The sequence below is a fragment of the Haliotis cracherodii genome, unplaced genomic scaffold (assembly GCF_022045235.1).
Source record: "Haliotis cracherodii isolate W230 unplaced genomic scaffold, xgHalCrac1.p SCAF_5, whole genome shotgun sequence".
In the NCBI taxonomy this organism is placed as follows: domain Eukaryota; kingdom Metazoa; phylum Mollusca; class Gastropoda; order Lepetellida; family Haliotidae; genus Haliotis; species Haliotis cracherodii.
The window spans coordinates 19052019-19072965 of NW_027266308.1; the positions used below are offsets into that span (position 1 = coordinate 19052019).

A 20947-nucleotide genomic window follows, 5' to 3' on the forward strand; every position below is an offset into this window, starting at 1 on the left:
TCCTACCCCTCGCCCTTACTGCCTGCCGGACACCCATAACATTAATCACGCGTTTGCTTCAGGACGTGTGAATATGATGTTGAACATAAGTTTGGTTGCCTAGAGTCATAACACGGATTACAAAATGAATGCTCACACATATCCCTATCATTCTTGATATGCGAAGATGTATTTTTTCCTAATATGATTTTTGAAATGATATAGATGTTATCCAGCATAAAACCTTATTAGCCATGCGAATCTATTGCTTATACACTCAGCGGCAAAAGACAGTAAACAATTCTAGGTTTTTTATGGCCTTGAAAATTGGAAGAACTATGGTTAAATTTGATAATATCTATTTAACCAATACTCATTGCTGCAACAGTTTTAAAAAAGTATATTGTGGCTAGGTGATTTTATGTAAAAAACAATTATTTGAATGTAGACTGGGGTAAAAAAAATGTTTGCAAACACATGACCCCCATCATGTTTGAAATGTTGTACATTTGTGCCGACAAAAGCAAATCCATTGATTTTTCAAAGATAAGATGTCTAACATACCCATTATCAGTTGTGTATTAAGCGATTAAAAAAGATTAAAAGTTTTAACTCAAATTATATTTCAAAAGAAAAAAACAAGTAGACGTTTTCTTTGCGCGGTAAGCGCCAGTCCATGTTTTGGATATGATATCGCTAACTTAAGACATTTTCAACTGAAAATGAAACGTATGATAAAATCACCTGAGAGGTATAGTTACTTTGGTCCTTGGTCAATTGGATCTGAGTTGTATTCATACATATCAGCCTTGTTCCAATAAAATATATGTTTGGAAAGTTGTTTTTTAATTCAAACTTTGTTCTTCATCATATCTAAGTAGTAAGTGTATAACAAACACATTCAAAATGAAAGCAATCTTTCATTGAAGACATACTATTTTGCTTTATCCTATTTTGTCCATGACATTCAAGGTTTTAATACAAAAATAAAATTTAGATACGTAAACAGATTTACGTTTGAAATTATTCAACAAGAAAATATATAAATATGTATAAATATATTCAACAAGAAAATATATAAATATATAAATATTGTGACTATTCTGTAAGTATGTGTAGGACGTTTGGTTTGTATTTGATTTCCTGGCACACCGAGGTTAGTGCATTATCCTACATACTGTTACTGGTATATATTTTATAACTTCATGTGCTGTATTCTCCTAGCATAAACACATTATCTGTATTATCGTTTAATACAACATACACATTTTACGCATTGTGATCATCATATAATCACTGGAAACAATTTTGCTTCAATAGCTAAAACAACATGACGATGTCCAACCGTCCGCTTTATTTCAGCAATGTAGACAATATATGCGATATACTTATGTGTGCAGATAAGAATAGGCATACATGTGTATATGTACATAGCTAGTTTTACATATGATCAGGTTTATGTGATTAAAGGAGAGGTCTCAGATTTTGTATATACTGTCCTGCTGTTGCATGTACTGCCATTGCGCTTTGCGACAAGAATACATATGTGTCAATCTTGGACGATGAACTTCAACATGACCATGTATATATGTTCCTCTTCAAAGAAAAGAACACATGCCTCAAAACTCTATTTAAGCAAATGCGTCATGTCGCGGTCTGTCATATCAGTAACTGTTGTTTCATCCAGTTTCTAATTACTTAATATGACATGTATATCAAAGATTGCCCATTACTGTTGTATTGAAATATTACAATGTAATTAGTTTCACTTGAATGTATAATCAACATCTAACGGAAACATATGAACGGAATCGGGCTTAAGTTCCAGATGCATATATCTTGTAGCGTGTACCCGTACAGTTACCTTGTCTTTACGTGTCTTTACGGGTAACCCGTACTACATGTGGGGACAATTAATATTATAGACCATTGAAAACGTTTTTTTCAAAGCCCCGGCTTCTTTTCTACGTTACGTTTTGTATAATTGTTTATGTCCATTGTCATACGCACACCTATGTGTTGCAAGACAGTTCACATCCCTGATTTCCGCGTCATGCTTAATTGCAGTTAAGAAGTAAACCATACCTAAAGGTAGAGCTAAAATGAATGATAATAATAACAGGCTATCAATGGTTACAATGTGTAGATAATGAACTGGACACCGGCGTGTCGGGTCTGACAACCTATCTACCCCAGGAGCACGAGATCCACCATACAGAGACGAAAGACGTCATCACGAGGTCGGAATACATAGTGCGTGTGAATAAACCTCGCACGCACCAATGAGATATCACATTGAAAACATACCTGTCTTATGGCTTTGTGACACATTGATACATTTCATTATAAGGGTTATGTATTATTTACAAATGATCAAATCCTAGAAGTACAGTACCTACAATTCGTAACCCATGCCTGCAAGTAAATACAGTTCTAACCTAGTCTGCAATGAATACAATTTGTAACATTGGCTTGCAAGTAAATACAATTATTAACTATGCCTATAAGTAAATGTAATTGTTAACGTATGCATGTAAGTAAATACAATTATTAACCTATGCCTGTAAGTAAATCCAACTATTAACCTATGCCTGTAAGTAAATCCAACTATTAACCTATGCCTGTAAGTAAATACAATCATTAACCTATGCCTGTAAGTAAATCCAACTATTAACCTATGCCTGCAGGTAAATACATTTATTAACCTGTGCCTGTAAGTAAATACAACTATTAACCTATGCCTGTAAGTTAATCCAAATATTAATATGTGCCTGTAAGTAAATTCAATTGTTCAGCTAAGCCTGTAAGTAAATACAATTATTAACCTATGCCTGTAAGTAAACCCAACTATTAACCTATGCCTGTAAGTAAAACAATTGTTAACGTTTGCCTGCAAGTAAATACAACTATTAACTCATTCATGTGAATAAATACAATTATTAACCTATGCCTGTAAGTAAATCCAACTATTAACCTATGCCTGTAAGTAAATCCAACTATTAACCTGTGCCTGTAAGTAAATACAATTATTAACGCATGCCTGTAAGTAAATACAATTGTTAACGTAGGCCAGCAAGTAAGTACGAAAATCTGTACCAAAACCAAACTAATATATCTGCTGCAACTGATATTTGAATAGGCGAGAGTAGATGTATACGTGAAGGGTTTACGTTATGTTTATAATGAAGCATATGTGTCTTAATCAGAAGGATGGCAAGTAGATTTTATTATCTAGGCCAATTGCACTTCCGATATAATTGCTCGGGTCTGTTTCAAAATTATGATTGTGTTTAAGTCTGATATCGAAAGAGGCATAGTGAGACTATCTTTATGTCGAAGGTTTGTAGAAAGTGGGAGGTACATTCTAACACCACTGTCCTTCTGTAGCCGATACTTGTTTCATAGTGTCAAAGCACACTTAGTTCTGCCATCCCCTGTAATGTATAGTAATGTGTGGTAATGTATAGAAATGTATGGTAATGTATAGTAATGAATGGCAATGTATAGTAATGTATGGTAATGTATAGTAATGTTTGGTAATGTATAGTAATGTACAGTAATGTATAGTAATGAATGACAATGTATAGTAATGTGTGGTAATGTATAGTAATGAATGACAATGTATAGTAATGTGTGGTAATGTATAGTGATGTATGGTAATGTATAGTAATGTACAGTAATGTATAGTAATGAATGACAATGTATAGTAATGTGTGGTAATGTATAGTAATGTATAGTAATGTATAGTAGTGTATGGTAATGAATGGTAATGTATAGTAATGTATGGTAATTAATGGTAATGTATATTAATTAATGGTAATGTATAGTAGTGTATAGTAATGTATAGTAATGAATGATAATGTATAGTAATGTATGGTAATGCATACTAATGTATAACAATGTATGGTTATGTATAGTAATGTATAGTAATGTGTGGTAATGTATGGTAATGTATAGTAATGTATAGTAATGTATGGTAATGTATAGTAATGTATAGTAATGTGTGGTAATGTATAGTAATGTATAGTTAAGTATGGTAATTTATAGTAATATATAGTAATGTATAGTAATGTGTGGAAATGTATAGTAATGTATGGTAATGCATAGTAATGTATAGTAAAGTATGGTAATGTATAGTAATGTATAGTAATGTGTGGAAATGTATAGTAATGTATAGTAGTGTATAGTAATGTAAAGTAATGTGTGGAAATGTATAGTAATGTATAGTAATGCATAGTAATGTATAGTAAAGTATGGTAATGTATAGTTATGTATAGTAATGTGTGGAAATGTATAGTAATGTATAGTAGTGTATAGTAATGTATAGTAATGAATGGTAATGGGTGTGGTAATGTGTTGTTATATACGTAGAGTGTTGGACTCCGTTAGTGCCGTCGTTAATTCACCTAAGCCAAGAGCTCCCACAGTGCTCCAGCCAAATGTGTCTCACAAGCATACGAAAGTAGCTAAGTATATATCTGTTGGTTATTACAGAAATGATTGATGCACAGACAGCCGGAACGTTTCTGCCCTGGATGACTGCACGTGCATGTATGCACATATGTGTATGTTGCCTGGCAACGTGTGCACCAGGAAACCCATGGATTGATGAATGAAGCTATTTTCTTCCTGTCCGTCGCTCCATTAAGTATGTCTTTGCTCCTCTAGTGATCTCCATTCTTCTCTCTATCCAGTGATTCCACAGTTTGTCAGAAACATCTCGCCTACATTCCAAGCGAGGGCTCCATGGTTCCATCCGACATGTGTGCAGTAATCTACATGTGGTTTGGCAATGTTTATTGGGTTTTCTTTCGGAAAGTTTGTTGTAAATGTTGCTGAAAGGTATCACTTAACAATTGTAGTCGCAGACTGTTGCAAAAACTAACAGCAAGCAAATTTCAGGTTCTATAAGAAGAGGTGACTTAAATGACATGAGCTGGAAGTGACTATGTCGACAGTTTATGTTTTGTTCTGCGTGGTTTTCCTCTTTGTCAGAAACAAAGGAACATATTCGCCTTTTTAAATGAACTTTGGTCTGTTTTGGGGGAATTGTTTTCTGATTTGGCCAAGGTAACTTTTATCGGCACCACAAAGAATGGTTTGCATATACACACGATTACAACATTGATTGAAAATACATATAATCTCAAGTCGCAAGAACAACCACCCTAAATAATTTTATTCATTAGGATAATCACACATATAGCAGTTAAAGTGATATATGTAAATATATAAACAAAGCCCAGTGAATACCCATGTACTAGACGCAGATTCCGACTGCATTGTTCGGGTACCTAGCAGGACTCTCGAGAGACTTCTCGTTGACGGTTGACATGCTGATGTTCAACATGTGGGGAAGTATAACAACTACACTGTCAATGTCTTCAACGTATTTAGCATAACACGCATTTCATTATTGGGTAAGAAGCGTAAGCATGTACTGACATGATACAGATATAAAAAGGAATGAATTCTGTTATATGCTAAATATATACTATCAGTACTGCAGGGCACGGTTTGGCATGAACAAGAAGACAACGAACTATAAATGTGAAAACAAAACGTAGTACTGTTTTATTTTATCATTGATAATTGTTTCATCCCTTTCAGAACCACTGTAAAAATAGTTTTTAAATTGTTTTTTTATACAGTTCTATAAATGTTCGATACATATATGTTTATGCATACATTTTTGTTATTGTCATCACTGAAGTTTTGAAGTCTAGTGGAGGAACAGTGAATACGTTTGATATTTATTCGCGAGTAGCCAAACCACGAGTAAGTATTCAATCACAGATAATAAATCTTTACACATGAATACAAAATGAAAAGTTAGCCACTTAAACGTCTTCAGTTTTCAAGGCAAGGCCCTGTAAGATGTGTCAGGGGTAGAAGTATACTCTACATATATACCATCATTTGGGATGGGATAATGAAAATGTTGTGATGTAACAGTAATAGTTGAAGCAAAACAATCAAATGCTAACGACTTTAACGTGAAAGGGCGTCCCAAAGAAATTAGATTCTTTCGGTACCAGTTTCATTGATTTTGACTTCAAGATATGAACATAAACAACACATAAGTACTGCATTCGTAACCTTTGAACCACGGGAGTTTTCAAACAAATGCTGAGACTATAAATGAATTATTAATTGTTTAAAGACATGTGTTACTGCCATACCTTTATAAGGAATTACATCCACGGAGTATATCCTGTATAGGAGCCTGCTGACTGGGGTGGGAGTGTGTGTCTAACTCGACCACAGCACCAGGGAATGGGCAGGTTTAAACTTTGTTAAAGTGTTTGCTGATTTAGGCACAAAGTTAGCGAGACGGGTTTATATGTGTGGTTATAGGGCATGGATTTCTCGTTTGAGTTGTACATTCTACATGGTGGAGGCAGCGAACCAGGCCGGCTGATTCACGGTATGTTGCTGGAGACGCCATTTCCAAATTACACGAATCCAAGCGAGATCTCCCAGAAACTCTGCTTGGGACGAGGGAGAGTTAGTAGGAGGGGGATTACGGCCGACCCCCCCTGGATGGCGACAGTCACTACCCATATACCCATTACCCTCCAGCCATTGCAAAGGGATCGCACTGTACCAGCGGCTTGTATGTTAATGTTTCATTTGTAAAAGCAGTTATTTTCTGCTAGGTTTAAGATTCGATGCCCACCCTTAATGTGGCGTAGTTTAGGTGATTGGGCGAAACAAACACCTTTCCCGTTTGAGTGTATTGCATCAAGCATCAGGCCATCATTGCTTCGTCTGGGATGGCCGCCATCTGAATAAAGCGTGAGGACTCTGGTAAATACATAGATACGCTGCTGCTTTCTTGCCGTCATGTACATAAGAAGCAGGGAGTAAGAAAATAGAAATGCCAAATGTGCATTTGCCGACACCAAAACTTTGATTATGGTACTATTAAAGAATATGAAAAAATACACCCGATAAGAACATTAGGAAAGTTATTCTTTTGTTTCCAACATAATTTGATTTTCGGTGAAAACATTTTCTTTGATCTTCCAAATCGGGACCACATTTTCCAACGGTAATGGAACGGTCTGTGATTGGTAGCTGTGGAGAACAAATCTGGTTAGTTCTTCTGCAAGGGCAGGCGCGATGCCTGACAGGAGCTCGGTGATCCAAGGCGGGGTTATAGACTCCTGATTGACGGCCACACGCCCCCCATCCAATCACGTGTCGAGACGCTCAATTAAGCGGGTGGTTCCGTCTACTGGGAACGACAGGCGCTCTTGTGGGACAGTAAAAGTCACGTTGTGGTGCCATTGACATGCATAACGCTTCCTAAAGTCACCACGCAATATGAAACCAGGCAGTTAACGGAGACCAAAGTTTACCGAACTCTCCATTCAAGCTGTCGTCGTTTGTCCAGCACTTACCTTCACAGGAACACCCTGAGCTGTTGACAGTCGGAAAGCTGGACGCCAACCATATCCCAAACCCTGGACTTGCAGTGGATTACGGCGCTTCAGTTATGGGTAAGTGAGTGGGTAGCGATCACGCTCCTGTGACCACATGCCCCCACCCGGTACACGCGCTGGGGAAACAGTTATGCCATTAGACGCCTGGAGTACTTCAAGGTGACTACTGACCCCTCACCACTCAGGTTGATGGTGACAACTACCTCCCTCGGCGAGATTTATACCCCTATGACCCTCTCATTTCATCCCCGCCACCAAAACACAGCCATCTATAGCTTCCATATGGGACATAGTTGCCACAATAGTAAACTCAGCCCTGCAAAACATGCATAAACCAACCATTTTGACAGCTAAGCGCGAGCAAAATGTGAATTTAGGATTAACTTTCAGCTCCTAAAATAGTTTCTGTTCTCGACAAGACGCAAGTGGTGTAGATCGTGAAATAGTTCATTCTTTTCGTGACGATAAATTTTCCTTGCACGCAAAATATATCTGTATTAAAGTTTCCATTCACAATTACATCGATGTCTTTTGGCGTGATGATGTTTAGCTGGCGACACAGATCTCTACCACACTCACTACATCAGTATTTAACTAATAATGTCTGTTAAACAAGTTGCAGATAATTATTACAACTTAATACTCAGAACTAATTTCGTAAAATATTTAAGCACCAACACTTATTGCTTTTTGAGAAAATTATTTTAACTAATATTGTACATTGAATTAAAACCTCAAAACATATAACTGTATTGTTTTTTTAGCGGAGATCTTTAGTTTTGATTCAAGTACGTACTATTATCTTTCAAAATAAACAAAATTTTGCTTGCGTAGAAGTTGACACGCATTATCAGAACTGTAATAAGGTGAAACTATTCTAAAAATAATTTTGAGCGTTAAATATTACAGAAGGATTTGCTAAAAGAACTGTATAGTGTCCACACAGAGGTCATGCACTGACCCAGATGGTCGGCGACGGACATTCACACCGGACCGCGCATCGGTTACCAACTCACACCACCAGTAGTATCCGCCTTTACAATTTGTATTAATGTTTCCACAAAATTCATTTTTATTTCTTTATTATAGTCCACAATAGGCGAGTAACCAGTTGTTCTGAATTGCAAATAATACCTTTAAAAGAGTGTTAACTGATAAACATGAACACATCCAGCATGTTATTTCGTAAAGACTATGTGGGGTTTACAGTGGTCATCTATGTCCAGGGTGGGTCCTGCCACTTGCTGGTAATTAATTCGGACCTAGAATTAAAGTTTCTCACGTTTTGGCTTGATAACAGGTCAGGAACAACAAGATACCGCCATGTTAATTTTCCAGCTTGTCGCGGGGCTAAATTAGAGAGTCACCTTGGAACAGGGAGAGCTGTGATTTATCTAGGTGTTTGGCAAATCTTGCCCCTTCAGGTTGCGTGTTTTCATCGAAAGTGCCAATTTGGTTTTGTTTGCGGCGGGTAGGTAAACGTTCCCCGTCTACCCCCGGTGGGTCAGCGATCCCTCTCGCCCGTATTTACAAACTAACATGGATATGACATCGTATGTGGAGACCGATCCTTCAGGCTTCTCAAGATGTTTTTCTTTTGTTTATCAAGCACTTCACTGTGTATGTCATGTCTTCTTTACTAAGCAGGGACTTCCAATGTCGGTATTGAGTAATTATTCTCCCCTGTCATTTGCCTTATAAGAGATCTGGAGTTCATAACTCTAATTCCATAACTGGTCGCTTCTACATAATCGCACGAAATTCTCTGGATATGGGTTTGTTGTCTCACATTTACAAACATCATACTTAGATATATGCAATGCAGGAAATATTTAAGTGTTTATTTGTTATTTTAGCTAGTCAAGTGCTTTATTAAGATATTGATTTCTAAACTGTATAGTTGTAATGTTAGGTCAGAAAAAAATATTATACTTTATGAAATTCGCGGAAAGCTTTTCCTCTGCAAAATTATTTAGACATTTGAAATTTTCAATATTAATAAATTGGCCACAAACTGCTGATCCTTTCAAACTTTACATGGGTCTTCTGCATGTATCTATTCAACTTTCAACAATTTATGATAAATCTGTTATTTACTATTTTGACACTGGAATAAACATTTGTTGAGATATATTTTTTCTAGCAGCATGTCTGTGTTATATATATTTGGTTCTATGTGTAACCGAAAAAACCGCAGTATCCATTTCCTCAAAAATAAATAAAACTTGCGCAATGTTGGAACTTTATGTTAACATGTTTTGATGCGGACACTAACTAATGGTCTCGGGTAAACATGGAGTCAAGCTTGTTGCGAGATAAGTGCGAGAACAGAAATCGGAACAGGAGGTATTTATCAGCTAAATACTACCCTGTCAAACTCAATTGCGACACACAGATTGTCCCAGGGGCTGCAATGTTTTCTTACAGGTTCTCAGAAAGAAACATGCTAATTTTACGTTTTAAGTGAAACGCGAGTTTGGGAGAAATTGAGCGTTTTATCAATCATTCGGATGCCCAGTACAGGCAACAATTAACCTTTCTAACATTTTTTAAAGTTTTGTTGATATGAAGTGATTTGACTGAGATGCACTTATTCTTGATACTATTTCTTTTCATCGAGTGTTTTACATTGTACTGAATCCTCCCGATTCGAAGTTGATTATTCTTCTTAATTATGTGTATGTATTTTTGTATAATATCCAAGCATTAATAAGTCAAGCTGAGTGGACGTTCCACATATTTTTAGGAATTCAGGTGTTTAAACCTTTTTCACGAGCGATTGAAAATATGAAATAAAATAAAAGGTAAAATTCCTGTTAATAACACTAGATCGCTCACCACGTGTAAATCTCTAAAGACTAGATGAAGGAATGGTTACATACAACCTGCCTACCATCAACATCTAGTGTTTGTTCAGAAATTTGTGATGAGATTTTAAATGATTAATTTAGATTATTAACTTGGGATTTTTTAGTCAGCACCGGCAGTCCGCCACAGCCTACATTGTATGTGAAGAAACATCTTGTACTAATCCCGAGAAATAATTTTTTCTAAAATAATCCTATGCTGTATGATATGCTAGTTCTAATTCAATTTACCGGAAACTAGTCCATTTGTTCTGTTAGCAGTCTGATTTGCAGCAATGCCATCATGAAAGACCCTGCCGTCTTCTAGCTGAAGCTGCACAGCGACACGAGGGAATATCTCCTCTATTTGTAATGTCCTTTTGCCGATTTCTTTCTTTTATTATACACACAATTTATAACATTTCTTATTTCACAAACACGCATCTTAGAAACGCCATTACAAAGCAGAAGCGCAAACATCTAAGAAAACAATATAAATTTGCGTCAACAATCCAAAAGTGATTGATAAATAGCTGATTGAGGTGTATCTCCTCATGGCCATATATCAGTATAGTTTGCAGTTCATTCCGTCTTCTTCATGTCCCTTCACATGGTATGGCCATGGATTCATAACTATTCAAACTAAGTTAAATACATGAGTATCTGATCTATGTTCTTAATGTGTTATTGTACAGGCGACAGTGAAGAGTACAGCATACGTTTACCATGTGCACGGTGTTTATCTGTGTAGCAAAACCATGTTTCAGTGTTATATCATCCTATGCGACAAATTCAACCACTGACAAATACACATTGAGATTAAACGAAGTCGTTAATATTGTAACACAAATATACCACATGACTTGTGATGTATGCATCACATGATGTCTGACTGCAGCCACTCCCCCCCCTGCCAGTAACACGCTGTCAACACACCACTGACTGTCCCATCATTACAACAAACCAGCACTACCAACTTTCCGTACAAGCCAGCACTGGCATGTTGTGTCCCCCTGTACTCCCTGCACATACCACCAGAACAGTATCTACATGGTCTACAACACAAGGCTGGGCGATGCTTGCACTCAGTGGCGGGGCTGTTCGAGGGACTTGTCAGGTGTATTTCATATACCACAGTACAGTATTTGTTAAGGACGAGATTTGCATACTCACAAAAAATAATTACAAGTGATCAGAATGTTAAATAAAACGAAGCAATCGAAGCCGCAGCACAAAGTGATAAATATTTAATGACGACACAAAAAGTATTCGGAATTTCATGAATTGTTTTCGTTATAATAATTTCTAATACTTACTGGAAATGCTGCTTCATAGTCAACTAGCAAACACAACATTGTCACGGACACTGTAAGGCGAAACCACGGTAGAACGAAATGTTTGATAGGCATTTCTTCGAAGTTGATAGATGACAAAGTAAACAAAACGTTTATGGATAACAACTTCTTTATTATACTGTAATAGCGACGTTTCGGCATAGATCATTATACCGTTGTCATTATTACAGTATATTATAGTTATTATCCATAAACGTTTCGTCCACTTTGCCACAGTAGAATCAATCGGTGATGATTTAGTATCCACAAATAACCAGTGGGCAACTGTTCCGTGTGAAATCACAGACTGTTAATGTACCATATATACATCATTTATGTATTCCTCGGGGAAAAGTCGATAAGTCAGATAGGGGAATCTTAGAAACTGAAATTAAATGCAAAGAAATTTACACATTCATAAGTACATACACACATGCATATACGCACGCACGCACGCACGCACGCACGCACGCACGCACATAACAGTATAGCGTCAGAATTGACCATCGGGATCTTGCCAAATTACTGGGAACATTAACATTGCTACACTAATAGTCTAAGATAAAGAAAATAAGTGTCTAACAAGGACGTCAGCATGATCAGTCGCCATGTCTACGGCTTGGGGTCTCTTCCCAAATTTAAAGCTGTTGGATTTGGCCTAAATATTTGACTTTGTTTCGCTTTGTCGCTGTGTGAGACATCTGACTGATTTCGTAACCTTTTGTCTGGCCAGGCACACTTTAAACAAACGTGACGTCTCATAGACTAAAGTTGCTTCCCTTTGGCAAAGGGCAAGTACTCGTACGGGCGGACCGATGGATTACCAACGAAAGGCGTTCACTGATATTGGAAACTTAGGCGTAGGAATATGTCACTTTGCCTATCTTGGAGTTATGCCGCTGTCTCAAAAACAAATATTTAATTTGAATTATATTGACTCTAGTAACTCTGCGACCTTGAGACCTAATAATCAATGCGCAAATTCCTGTAAAACTTGCAGTGCTTACAATTTAAAAATGACATCATATGATAAAATGTCACCAGGTTTGGGATGGTAAATATCCTTTGTTTGGAAAAAATTCTGTGTTTAGTTCACCAAGGCTCGCTAATTCAATGCTTATTCCTAACACAGGATATATCCATCCAAAAAGTAATTCGCGTGATGACATTTCAACTTGAGAAATAACTGATTATAATTTCGATATTGTATTTAATATCTAATTCATTCAAGACCTTTTGCTGCAGTGCATATCTATCAGCTGGTGTGTATGTGCATGTACTGGTATATTTCGTGAGTCTGATGCCCATCATGTTTGTTACAGAGCACCAGACGTACGGGGAGGTCAACCAGCTGGGAGGCGTCTTCGTCAACGGCCGTCCACTGCCTAACGCCATCCGTCTGCGTATCGTGGAACTTGCTCAGTTGGGGGTACGGCCATGTGACATTAGCCGCCAGCTCCGGGTGTCCCACGGGTGTGTCAGCAAGATCCTAGCCCGCTACAACGAGACGGGGTCCATCCTTCCTGGTGCCATAGGAGGGAGCAAGCCCCGGGTGACCACACCAAACGTTGTTAAACATATCAAAATGTACAAGGACCGAGACCCAGGCATCTTTGCCTGGGAGATCCGGGACAAACTGTTAGCCGACGGCGTGTGTGACAAGTACAACGTTCCTTCAGTCAGCTCTATCAGTCGGATTCTCAGGAACAAGATTGGGGGGACGGGGGGTACTCAACCCTCTCAGGGACAACAGTATGAGAGCAAGCCCCCCACCCCTATCGCTCCGCCTCCGTCTGCACCCATCTATCACAACCAGTTCTACCCTTACTCCTGCCCCGCACCCACAATGCCGTCTATCCCCACCCCCCATCAGATTCCACCTCAGCCGCCAAGTATTCCCATGAACAAACCCCCTGTTTCAAGCTGTGTGTCACCTTGTATGATGAGGGCGTGGCCCTCCTCACATTCCGTTAATGATATTCTGGGCTTCAGGTACCAGCAGGCAATAGGGCAGGCGGGATCTATGCCACCGGATAATGGCACAAGTTTCGGTCAAAATTATAACGTCACGAACTACTATGCAATGAAACCAACCATGTCTCCTATGTATCTTCAAAGTTGATTCTCAGCAAAGATTGTGATGGCTGGCAAGGCCCAATGACTGTATATGTGGACACGTAATTTAAGCTTGGAGTGGAATTCTTTGATGACACTATAAAGGTGCTGTGACAATATGGACGTCGAGTGATGGTGAATATTGTGCTCTGGGAGAGATGGCCACATCCCATAATAGCACGGTAAGACACGGCAAAATGTTGTCTTTGCAGATTCTCGTCCGGTGACAGTTGGTAGTCCCGTGGCCAGGTACATGCGCCGTGACTGCGCGGGTCTGTGGTGCTGACGGTGCTAGACCATGCTCGGGGCACACCAGAGAACACTGGACACTGTTCTGAACATTTGCTCATGGTGTGAAAGAAATCATTTCATAAATTATCATTTATGCAAAAATGCCTCATCTTTCAAATCATTTGAGAGCATTTTGTTATTGTCGTTTTTATTACACATTATAAGTGCCAAAATACTGATATGTAAGAAAACCTTCAGGGGGGTTATCTCCCTTTGTTTGCCACACGGGGACAAATTTTGCCTCCGCTGGGAAGTGATCCATCCTGATGTGTTGCCATCTAGTCACGTGTACATATGTCTGTATGTGTATCATTAATGGATATTGTCTGGCGTTATTTCTAGAAGCAATTCATGTAATAAATTGTTGGATCACTCTCTGCCTCTTTCGTTATTCAAAGTAATTCGAAGAATAACTTATGATTTTATCATTCAACAACGTTTTACTGTAATGATAGTAAAACTTGTATATTGAGAACAGCAGGGAGTATGATAGAAGTAAGTGTCTGTGGTGTACGCCGTGTACTACCAGTAACAAACACAGCAAGACGGGACACAGCAATAGTTACAGGTGCCACGCCACAGATCAACCCAAACCCCTATCTAATACACGCCAGACAAACATAATTGTTGAATAGTTCAAATAAATGTGTCACTGCAGGTTTAATCATTTTTATATAATGATTCTGACACAATATCTTGTATTGAGATACGGACTCCTGTATGTAAATATTCCCATTCACAAATTCATATAATCTGTGGTGATTTTATTTTTCATTTGCACCCGAAGTTAATATCCTAACTAAAAAATAGTAGCTGCTTCTGCACCCACAGTGTACTCTGAAAACGAGTTGTTGTGAGAGTTTCAGTAAATATGTACACTTACTTCTGCACGTATAATCATTTCTTCACTCGACGTTACCTTGTATTTCCAGAAGAAAATGTTGACTTCAGTTATAATGAAAACATGTGGGCTTTTGTTTAATTAACAGCTTTACTTACATCACATTTATTTCGCGTGTAATCAGTACAAATAAGCAACTAAAATCCAAGCTTAGCATCGTGTAAACATACAGTGACTGCTACTTCACGGTGTGACCTAGACTAACATCTAGTCTCTGAAATTAACATATTTCACAGCAAAAAGGGTTGTAAAATTATAGTTATAAAATATAATAAAAAGAAGCCCAGAGACTTTCTTCATTTCCATATCCTCATACTGCATGAATCTTAACTTGCCAAACATTATAGATCAGAATTGCATGGGCTCTATTGGATATATTTGTTTCAGGGTCTGTATGACAGACTAGGTGTTGACCCCTCACCACAGAATACTCAAGTCATGGTTCATACTTTCTTAACTGATCATGAACATGTAATTGTGTTATGTTCAAAATGTGGCATATAGTTAAACCCTGTTAATTCGACCATAGACCACTTTTGAACTACCCATGTAGGGTTATTTTACAAATGCCTAATATGTGTATTATATTTAGTTTAAGAAGATATCTCGAAGATTAGATTTGGAGCTAGACGGAAGGGCCGCGCTGATGTGTCCAGAGAGTGTTTTTGAAACATTTTGTAATTACTCTTTAAATATATGATAAAATGTACTCCGATATGGATTAATAGGGCAGTTTTAATGAATTTCTTGTCTTCTCTACAAGTTTTGAAAATCTTTCCGACATCATATCTATGCCTCAATATATGCCAAAAACTAATCAATGACAAACTGTTGGCTTGAAATAATTGACAACGCACTTAAATGTATATTTAAAGACGTTGCCGAGACTCGAACCTCATCCCGCAGTGCACGATCCTTACAGGAGGCGTGTGAACAAAACCACTGCATTGTACACACGCATGCATGATGGCCTCGTCAGTTTATGTATGGGTCTATTTTATAAGACAGTTTTCATTGAAATCGAGTTTCTCTATATGTATTTATGATTTATGGATATTTCACAAAGAAATAAATTTCGATACATTTCTGGCATTTTCTATATTGAGAAAGACAGAATTACCTACTACGTGTCAAACACCAGAAATATATCGTGCAATCCCTTCTTCCATCCAAGAAAGATAACCACCAACACCAACATACGAAGCGCGGATACAGGTTTCTGGAAAAGGAGAGGTGTATTTTGTTATTTGGTAATTCTCGTTCAGTAATAGTGTAATTTTGTTGAAAATATATCATCAAAACGTTAGTCATAGTATTGACACCCCTCACACACCGGACCCCGACTCCCACCCCCACCCATACCCTACACACAGTCGCGTACAGCACCGTAACAATCAAACCTACAAATCATATGGCATGGACACAGTGGTTTTCGTCAAGCAAAACCTATCATTAGTGTGATGGTGCCAGACACTTCGGGTCTGTTATCCGTGCATCTCACTTTCTCAGTGCGTTCCTTGTAAATCAGGAGGGGTTTGCATTAATGTTTTAGCCACGGACATAATTATTTGTGTGTACTGTTTACTTAAATGAACTATTTTGATAAATAGTAATCCTTTAAAGACACGGGAGATGCATTTCTGGGCGTCGCGCACATGCCCCCAGCAGTGTTTTAACATAAGCGAATATCATGTAGGAAATTTATTTAAGCTGCCGATTTCCTTTTATTAGACACTGACCAACCTTGTACATATAAGATCAGAAATAATGAACATTTAAGCCTTTATGTATATGGAGGATGTAAAACTGTTTAACAATCCCTGTATTGTTAGAATTCCATATAACGGTTGGATACATTTAAACGTAGACGTCACGTTTTTCCAAATGATCTCTTAAGCAGAAATATAAAGGTAGTTTAGGCCAGCAACAATCTCTTGTTGTAAAGTTTAATGCATGTTTTCTGTCATTCATTCTGCGAAATGGCGCATTTCTCTCTTAAATAGAAGTTGACATACCCACACAGGTTATCAATATCAGGACATGACACATGTTTGACAAAAACGAAGAGATCCTGGAGCTGGGTATAACAACGGAGTTATTCGTCCAGCCATGGGTACAGTTATCATGTATATACAGCTACAGTACAGGAAACGGATCTTGTAATATTTTAGTTTCCAGTATAAGTGATGGCTCTGCGTCACATCTTTTGTTAATGTCCGAAACAGAGAATCGATGTTGTTCTAGTTCCACTATATTTCATCTGATACACTATTTACATAAAAGTTCGTTTTTTTCCGTCTCATGCAAATATTATTAACAAGTTTAAACTATTGTTACTGAGTAGGAGGAATAAGATGAGTTAAAATTATTTTAAAAATAGTAAGATGACGTCAGGGCCTTCTCGAATATTTCAATCGAGAAGCAAACTATGTTTTACAAAGCATTACTCAAGGGAATAGTACTGTGAAGTATTGAATTATTCTAAAGGGGTGAGACAGAAAAAATGATGGGAAATAATAAATGCATTTGAAAATACAAATTCATCATGAAATACGAGTGATAATTATAATGAACTTTCGGTGATAAGATCCCCTTTCTTGATATCGGTGTGACAAGATCAATGTCTGATAGTGATGTTACATGTAGTGACAACCAACCCGCTCAGTTCATGGCAAAGGCGTAACTCGATCCCACCAGTAGGGAGTTCATGTTGAGGTGCGTACACATGGGGGTTTCAGGAGAGGCAGCCATGCATATATATTTGATAAACTAAATGTTCAGAAGTGCTCTTGTTCCTTTACCACCTTTACAATCCCCGACACACATCCCCGGCATCAATGTATAAGTACACCTTCAGACGTAACATGTTAGACATAAACTCTCCTGGGGCATAACGATTCACTTTTGGTGATTTCTAGAAGTGTAGCAGTGGGCTCACACACTGGCCCAGTGTTATAAGATCTATATAATTCTAGTTTTAGATGGTATTGTCACATCAGTAGAAGTCAATCAAGGAGAAGTGAATGTTGTCTCCTGAACCATAACTAGCAGGTTAATTAAACAACTCATTAAGTAGATCGTGTGTCATGCAGACCCTGAAACAAATATATCCAATACAGCTCATGCAAATCTGTTGAATTTGGCAAGTCTAGCTATTTATTACTGCAGTTTCAGTTTCTGAAAATGAAAAATATATCATTGCTCATTTTTATTATAATTTATAAATATAATTTAACAACGTTTTTTCTGTACAATATGTGCATTTCAGAGACTAAATATTAGTCTAGTATGTCGGAATGTGTGTTGAGGTGTTGCAGGTAAGGCTGTGGGAATGTGTGTTGAAGTGTTGCAGTTAAAGCAGGCTGTGGGAATGTGTGCGAGGTGTTGCAGGTAAAGCAGGCTGTGGGAATGTGTGCGAGGTGTTGCAGGTAAAGCAGGCTGTGGGAATGTGTGCGAGGTGTTGCAGGTAAAGCAGGCTGTGGGAAAGTGTGCGAGGTGTTGCAGTTAAAGCAGGCTGTGGGAATGTGTGCGAGGTGTTGCAGTTAAAGCAGGCTGTGTGGGAATGTGTGCGAGGTGTTGCAGTTAAAGTAGGCTGTGGGAATGTGTGCGAGGTGTTGCAGGTAAAGCAGGCTGTGGGAAAGTGTGCGAGGTGTTGCAGGTAAAGCAGGCTGTGTGGGAATGTGTGCGAGGTGTTGCAGGTAAAGCAGGCTGTGGGAAAGTGTGCGAGGTGTTGCAGGTAAAGCAGGCTGTGTGGGAATGTGTGCGAGGTGTTGCAGGTAAAGCAGGCTGTGTGGGAATGTGTGCGAGGTGTTGCAGGTAAAGCAGGCTGTGTGGGAATGTGTGCGAGGTGTTGCAGGTAAAGCAGGCTGTGTGGGAATGTGTACGAGGTGTTGCAGGTAAAGCAGGCTGTGTGGGAATGTGTGCGAGGTGTTGCAGGAGGAGAACCTGGACAGCAGGTTAACGTCACCCGGGAATTCTACTTCGGTGTAGAGTGGAACGTGTAGGTTATGAAACACTTCTGAAATAGAACCATAAAGTGACACATTTGACATATGGTATGAGTGAGGACTGAATATGTTCCCAAACTGAAGTTTCTTTTGGAAAAGGAAAACTATGTTATTGGGCCATTGTTCCCGTGATGCGAGTAGTTGCAGATGGACATGATAACACACAGTAGTTCCTGTTGTGCCCATCACAACAGTTACATATCATCCTAGTCGAGTCCGGGGCTGAGGCATTTATTGCAGAATGGTCAAACTGACATGAGATTAATTTGCGGACGAACATAAAAAAAACCGTTGAGTAGCATAGCACTTATAAGCTTGTGTGTTTCAACACTCCAGATGTTCTAATGAGGCAATTGTCCTATCCTCTTCTTGACAATACGGATGACAATTTGACGTACAGAGGCAGCATTTGAGATAATATTTATGGCAATACATTCAATTAAAAAACAGATGCAATTTACAACACAGCAACAGTCTACATGTACAGACCGGTCAATGTCTGGAACAAGCATAATGTTAATCAAATATCTCATTTGAATCTTTATACTAAATACCTGATGAACTCTATCTCAAATTAACAGTTCCATGTATATAGCGTACCTTTCTATGTATGAATACATCCACTGTATACACCATATGAAAACTGACTGATGAAGTTACTCGGTGCGAGATCACAGGCCTATATTAATGGGGGAAAACAAAAAGAAACTTCTGGAGTATCATATCCCTGTCGAGCAGCGCGCAGAACCCGCAATAAAACTACCACGGATGCTCGCCTAGTGGCGCTCATAGTGCTGGCCATTAATTGGGGATAACTGACTAATTGACATATCGTAATTAGACGTCAGTACGTTAACGATGAGGAAGACGTCAAGTTGGATATCTGCTCGGGTGGGGATGAGGCGGGGTGGGGGTTAGGTAAGAGGGGCATGTGGTAAATGAGGATGATGTGTACCCACAAAGTATGATGTGCGGAGGGGCGAGCAGGTGTACTCAGGGTGTCCTGAGAGGGAGGGCAGTAAGAGGTGCTTCCTAAAACTAGACGGTGTTCCCCCGATATACGATAACACCAACTCTTCCTCCAAATTTTACTTATTTCCACGCCCTGACCTCCGCCTCCTCGACGCCTCCAAACATCCCCTGTGTCTCTCACAGGCTCCCTAACGACCTGTCCACAACTCCTCCGTGTCCCCGACAACCTCCTCTACGACCTGTCCATAACTCCTCCGTGTCCCCCACAACCTCCTCTACGCCCAGTCTACAGCTCCTCCGTGTCCCCCACAACCTCCTCTACGCACTTTTCGCAGCTCCTCCGTGTCTCCCACAACCTACTCTACGCCCGGTCTAAAGCTCCCCTGTGTCCCACACCCCCCCCTCTACGCCCTGTCTACAGCTACCCTGTGTCCCAACACACCCCTCTACGCCCTGTCTACAGCTACCCTGTGTCCCCACACACCCCTCTACGCCCTGTCTACAGCTACCCTGTGTTCCCGCAACCTCCTCTACGCCCTGTCTACAGCTCCCCTGTGTCCCACACACCCCCCTCTACGCCCTGTCTACAGCTACCCTGTGTCCCCACACACCCCTCTACGCCCGGTCTACAGCTACCCTGTGTCCCAACACACCCCTCTACGCCCTGTCTACAGCTACCCTGTGTTCCCGCAACCTCCTCTACGCCCTGTCTACAGCTACCCTGTGTCCCCACACACCCCTCTACGCCCTGTCTACAGCTACCCTGTGTTCCCGCAACCTCCTCTACGCCCTGTCTACAGCTACCCTGTGTTCCCGCAACCTCCTCTACGCCCTGTCTACAGCTACCCTGTGTTCCCGCAACCTCCTCTACGCCCTGTCTACAGCTACCCTGTGTTCCCGCAACCTCCTCTACGCCCGGTCTACAGCTACCCTGTGTCCCACACAACCTCCTCTTCGCCCGGTCTAAAGCTCCCCTGTGTCCCACACAACCTCCTCTACGCCCGGTCTACAGCTACCCTGTGTCCCCACACACCCCTCTACGCCCTGTCTACAG

At 39.5% G+C, this 20947-nt stretch overlaps 1 protein-coding gene and 1 long non-coding RNA gene across 2 annotated transcripts in view; one reads left to right on the plus strand and one right to left on the minus strand.

The window, feature by feature from the left end:
- LOC139443279 (uncharacterized) overlaps positions 1 to 6230 on the minus strand; it is a 41165-nt gene extending 34935 nt beyond the window's left edge. The window contains exon 1 of the long non-coding RNA XR_011651723.1: positions 6162 to 6230. This is a non-coding gene — a long non-coding RNA (uncharacterized lncRNA). The remainder of the gene's footprint in view (positions 1 to 6161) is intronic.
- Positions 6231 to 7290: 1060 nt separating this feature from the next.
- On the plus strand, positions 7291 to 14335 carry LOC139443032 (paired box protein Pax-1-like). The gene is made up of 2 exons (XM_071223954.1): positions 7291 to 7484; positions 12930 to 14335. Exons 1-2 carry the CDS (start codon positions 7481 to 7483, stop codon positions 13727 to 13729), a joined length of 804 nt encoding a protein of 267 aa, XP_071080055.1. The 5' UTR covers positions 7291 to 7480; the 3' UTR covers positions 13730 to 14335.
- The last annotated feature ends 6612 nt before the right edge of the window (positions 14336 to 20947 follow it).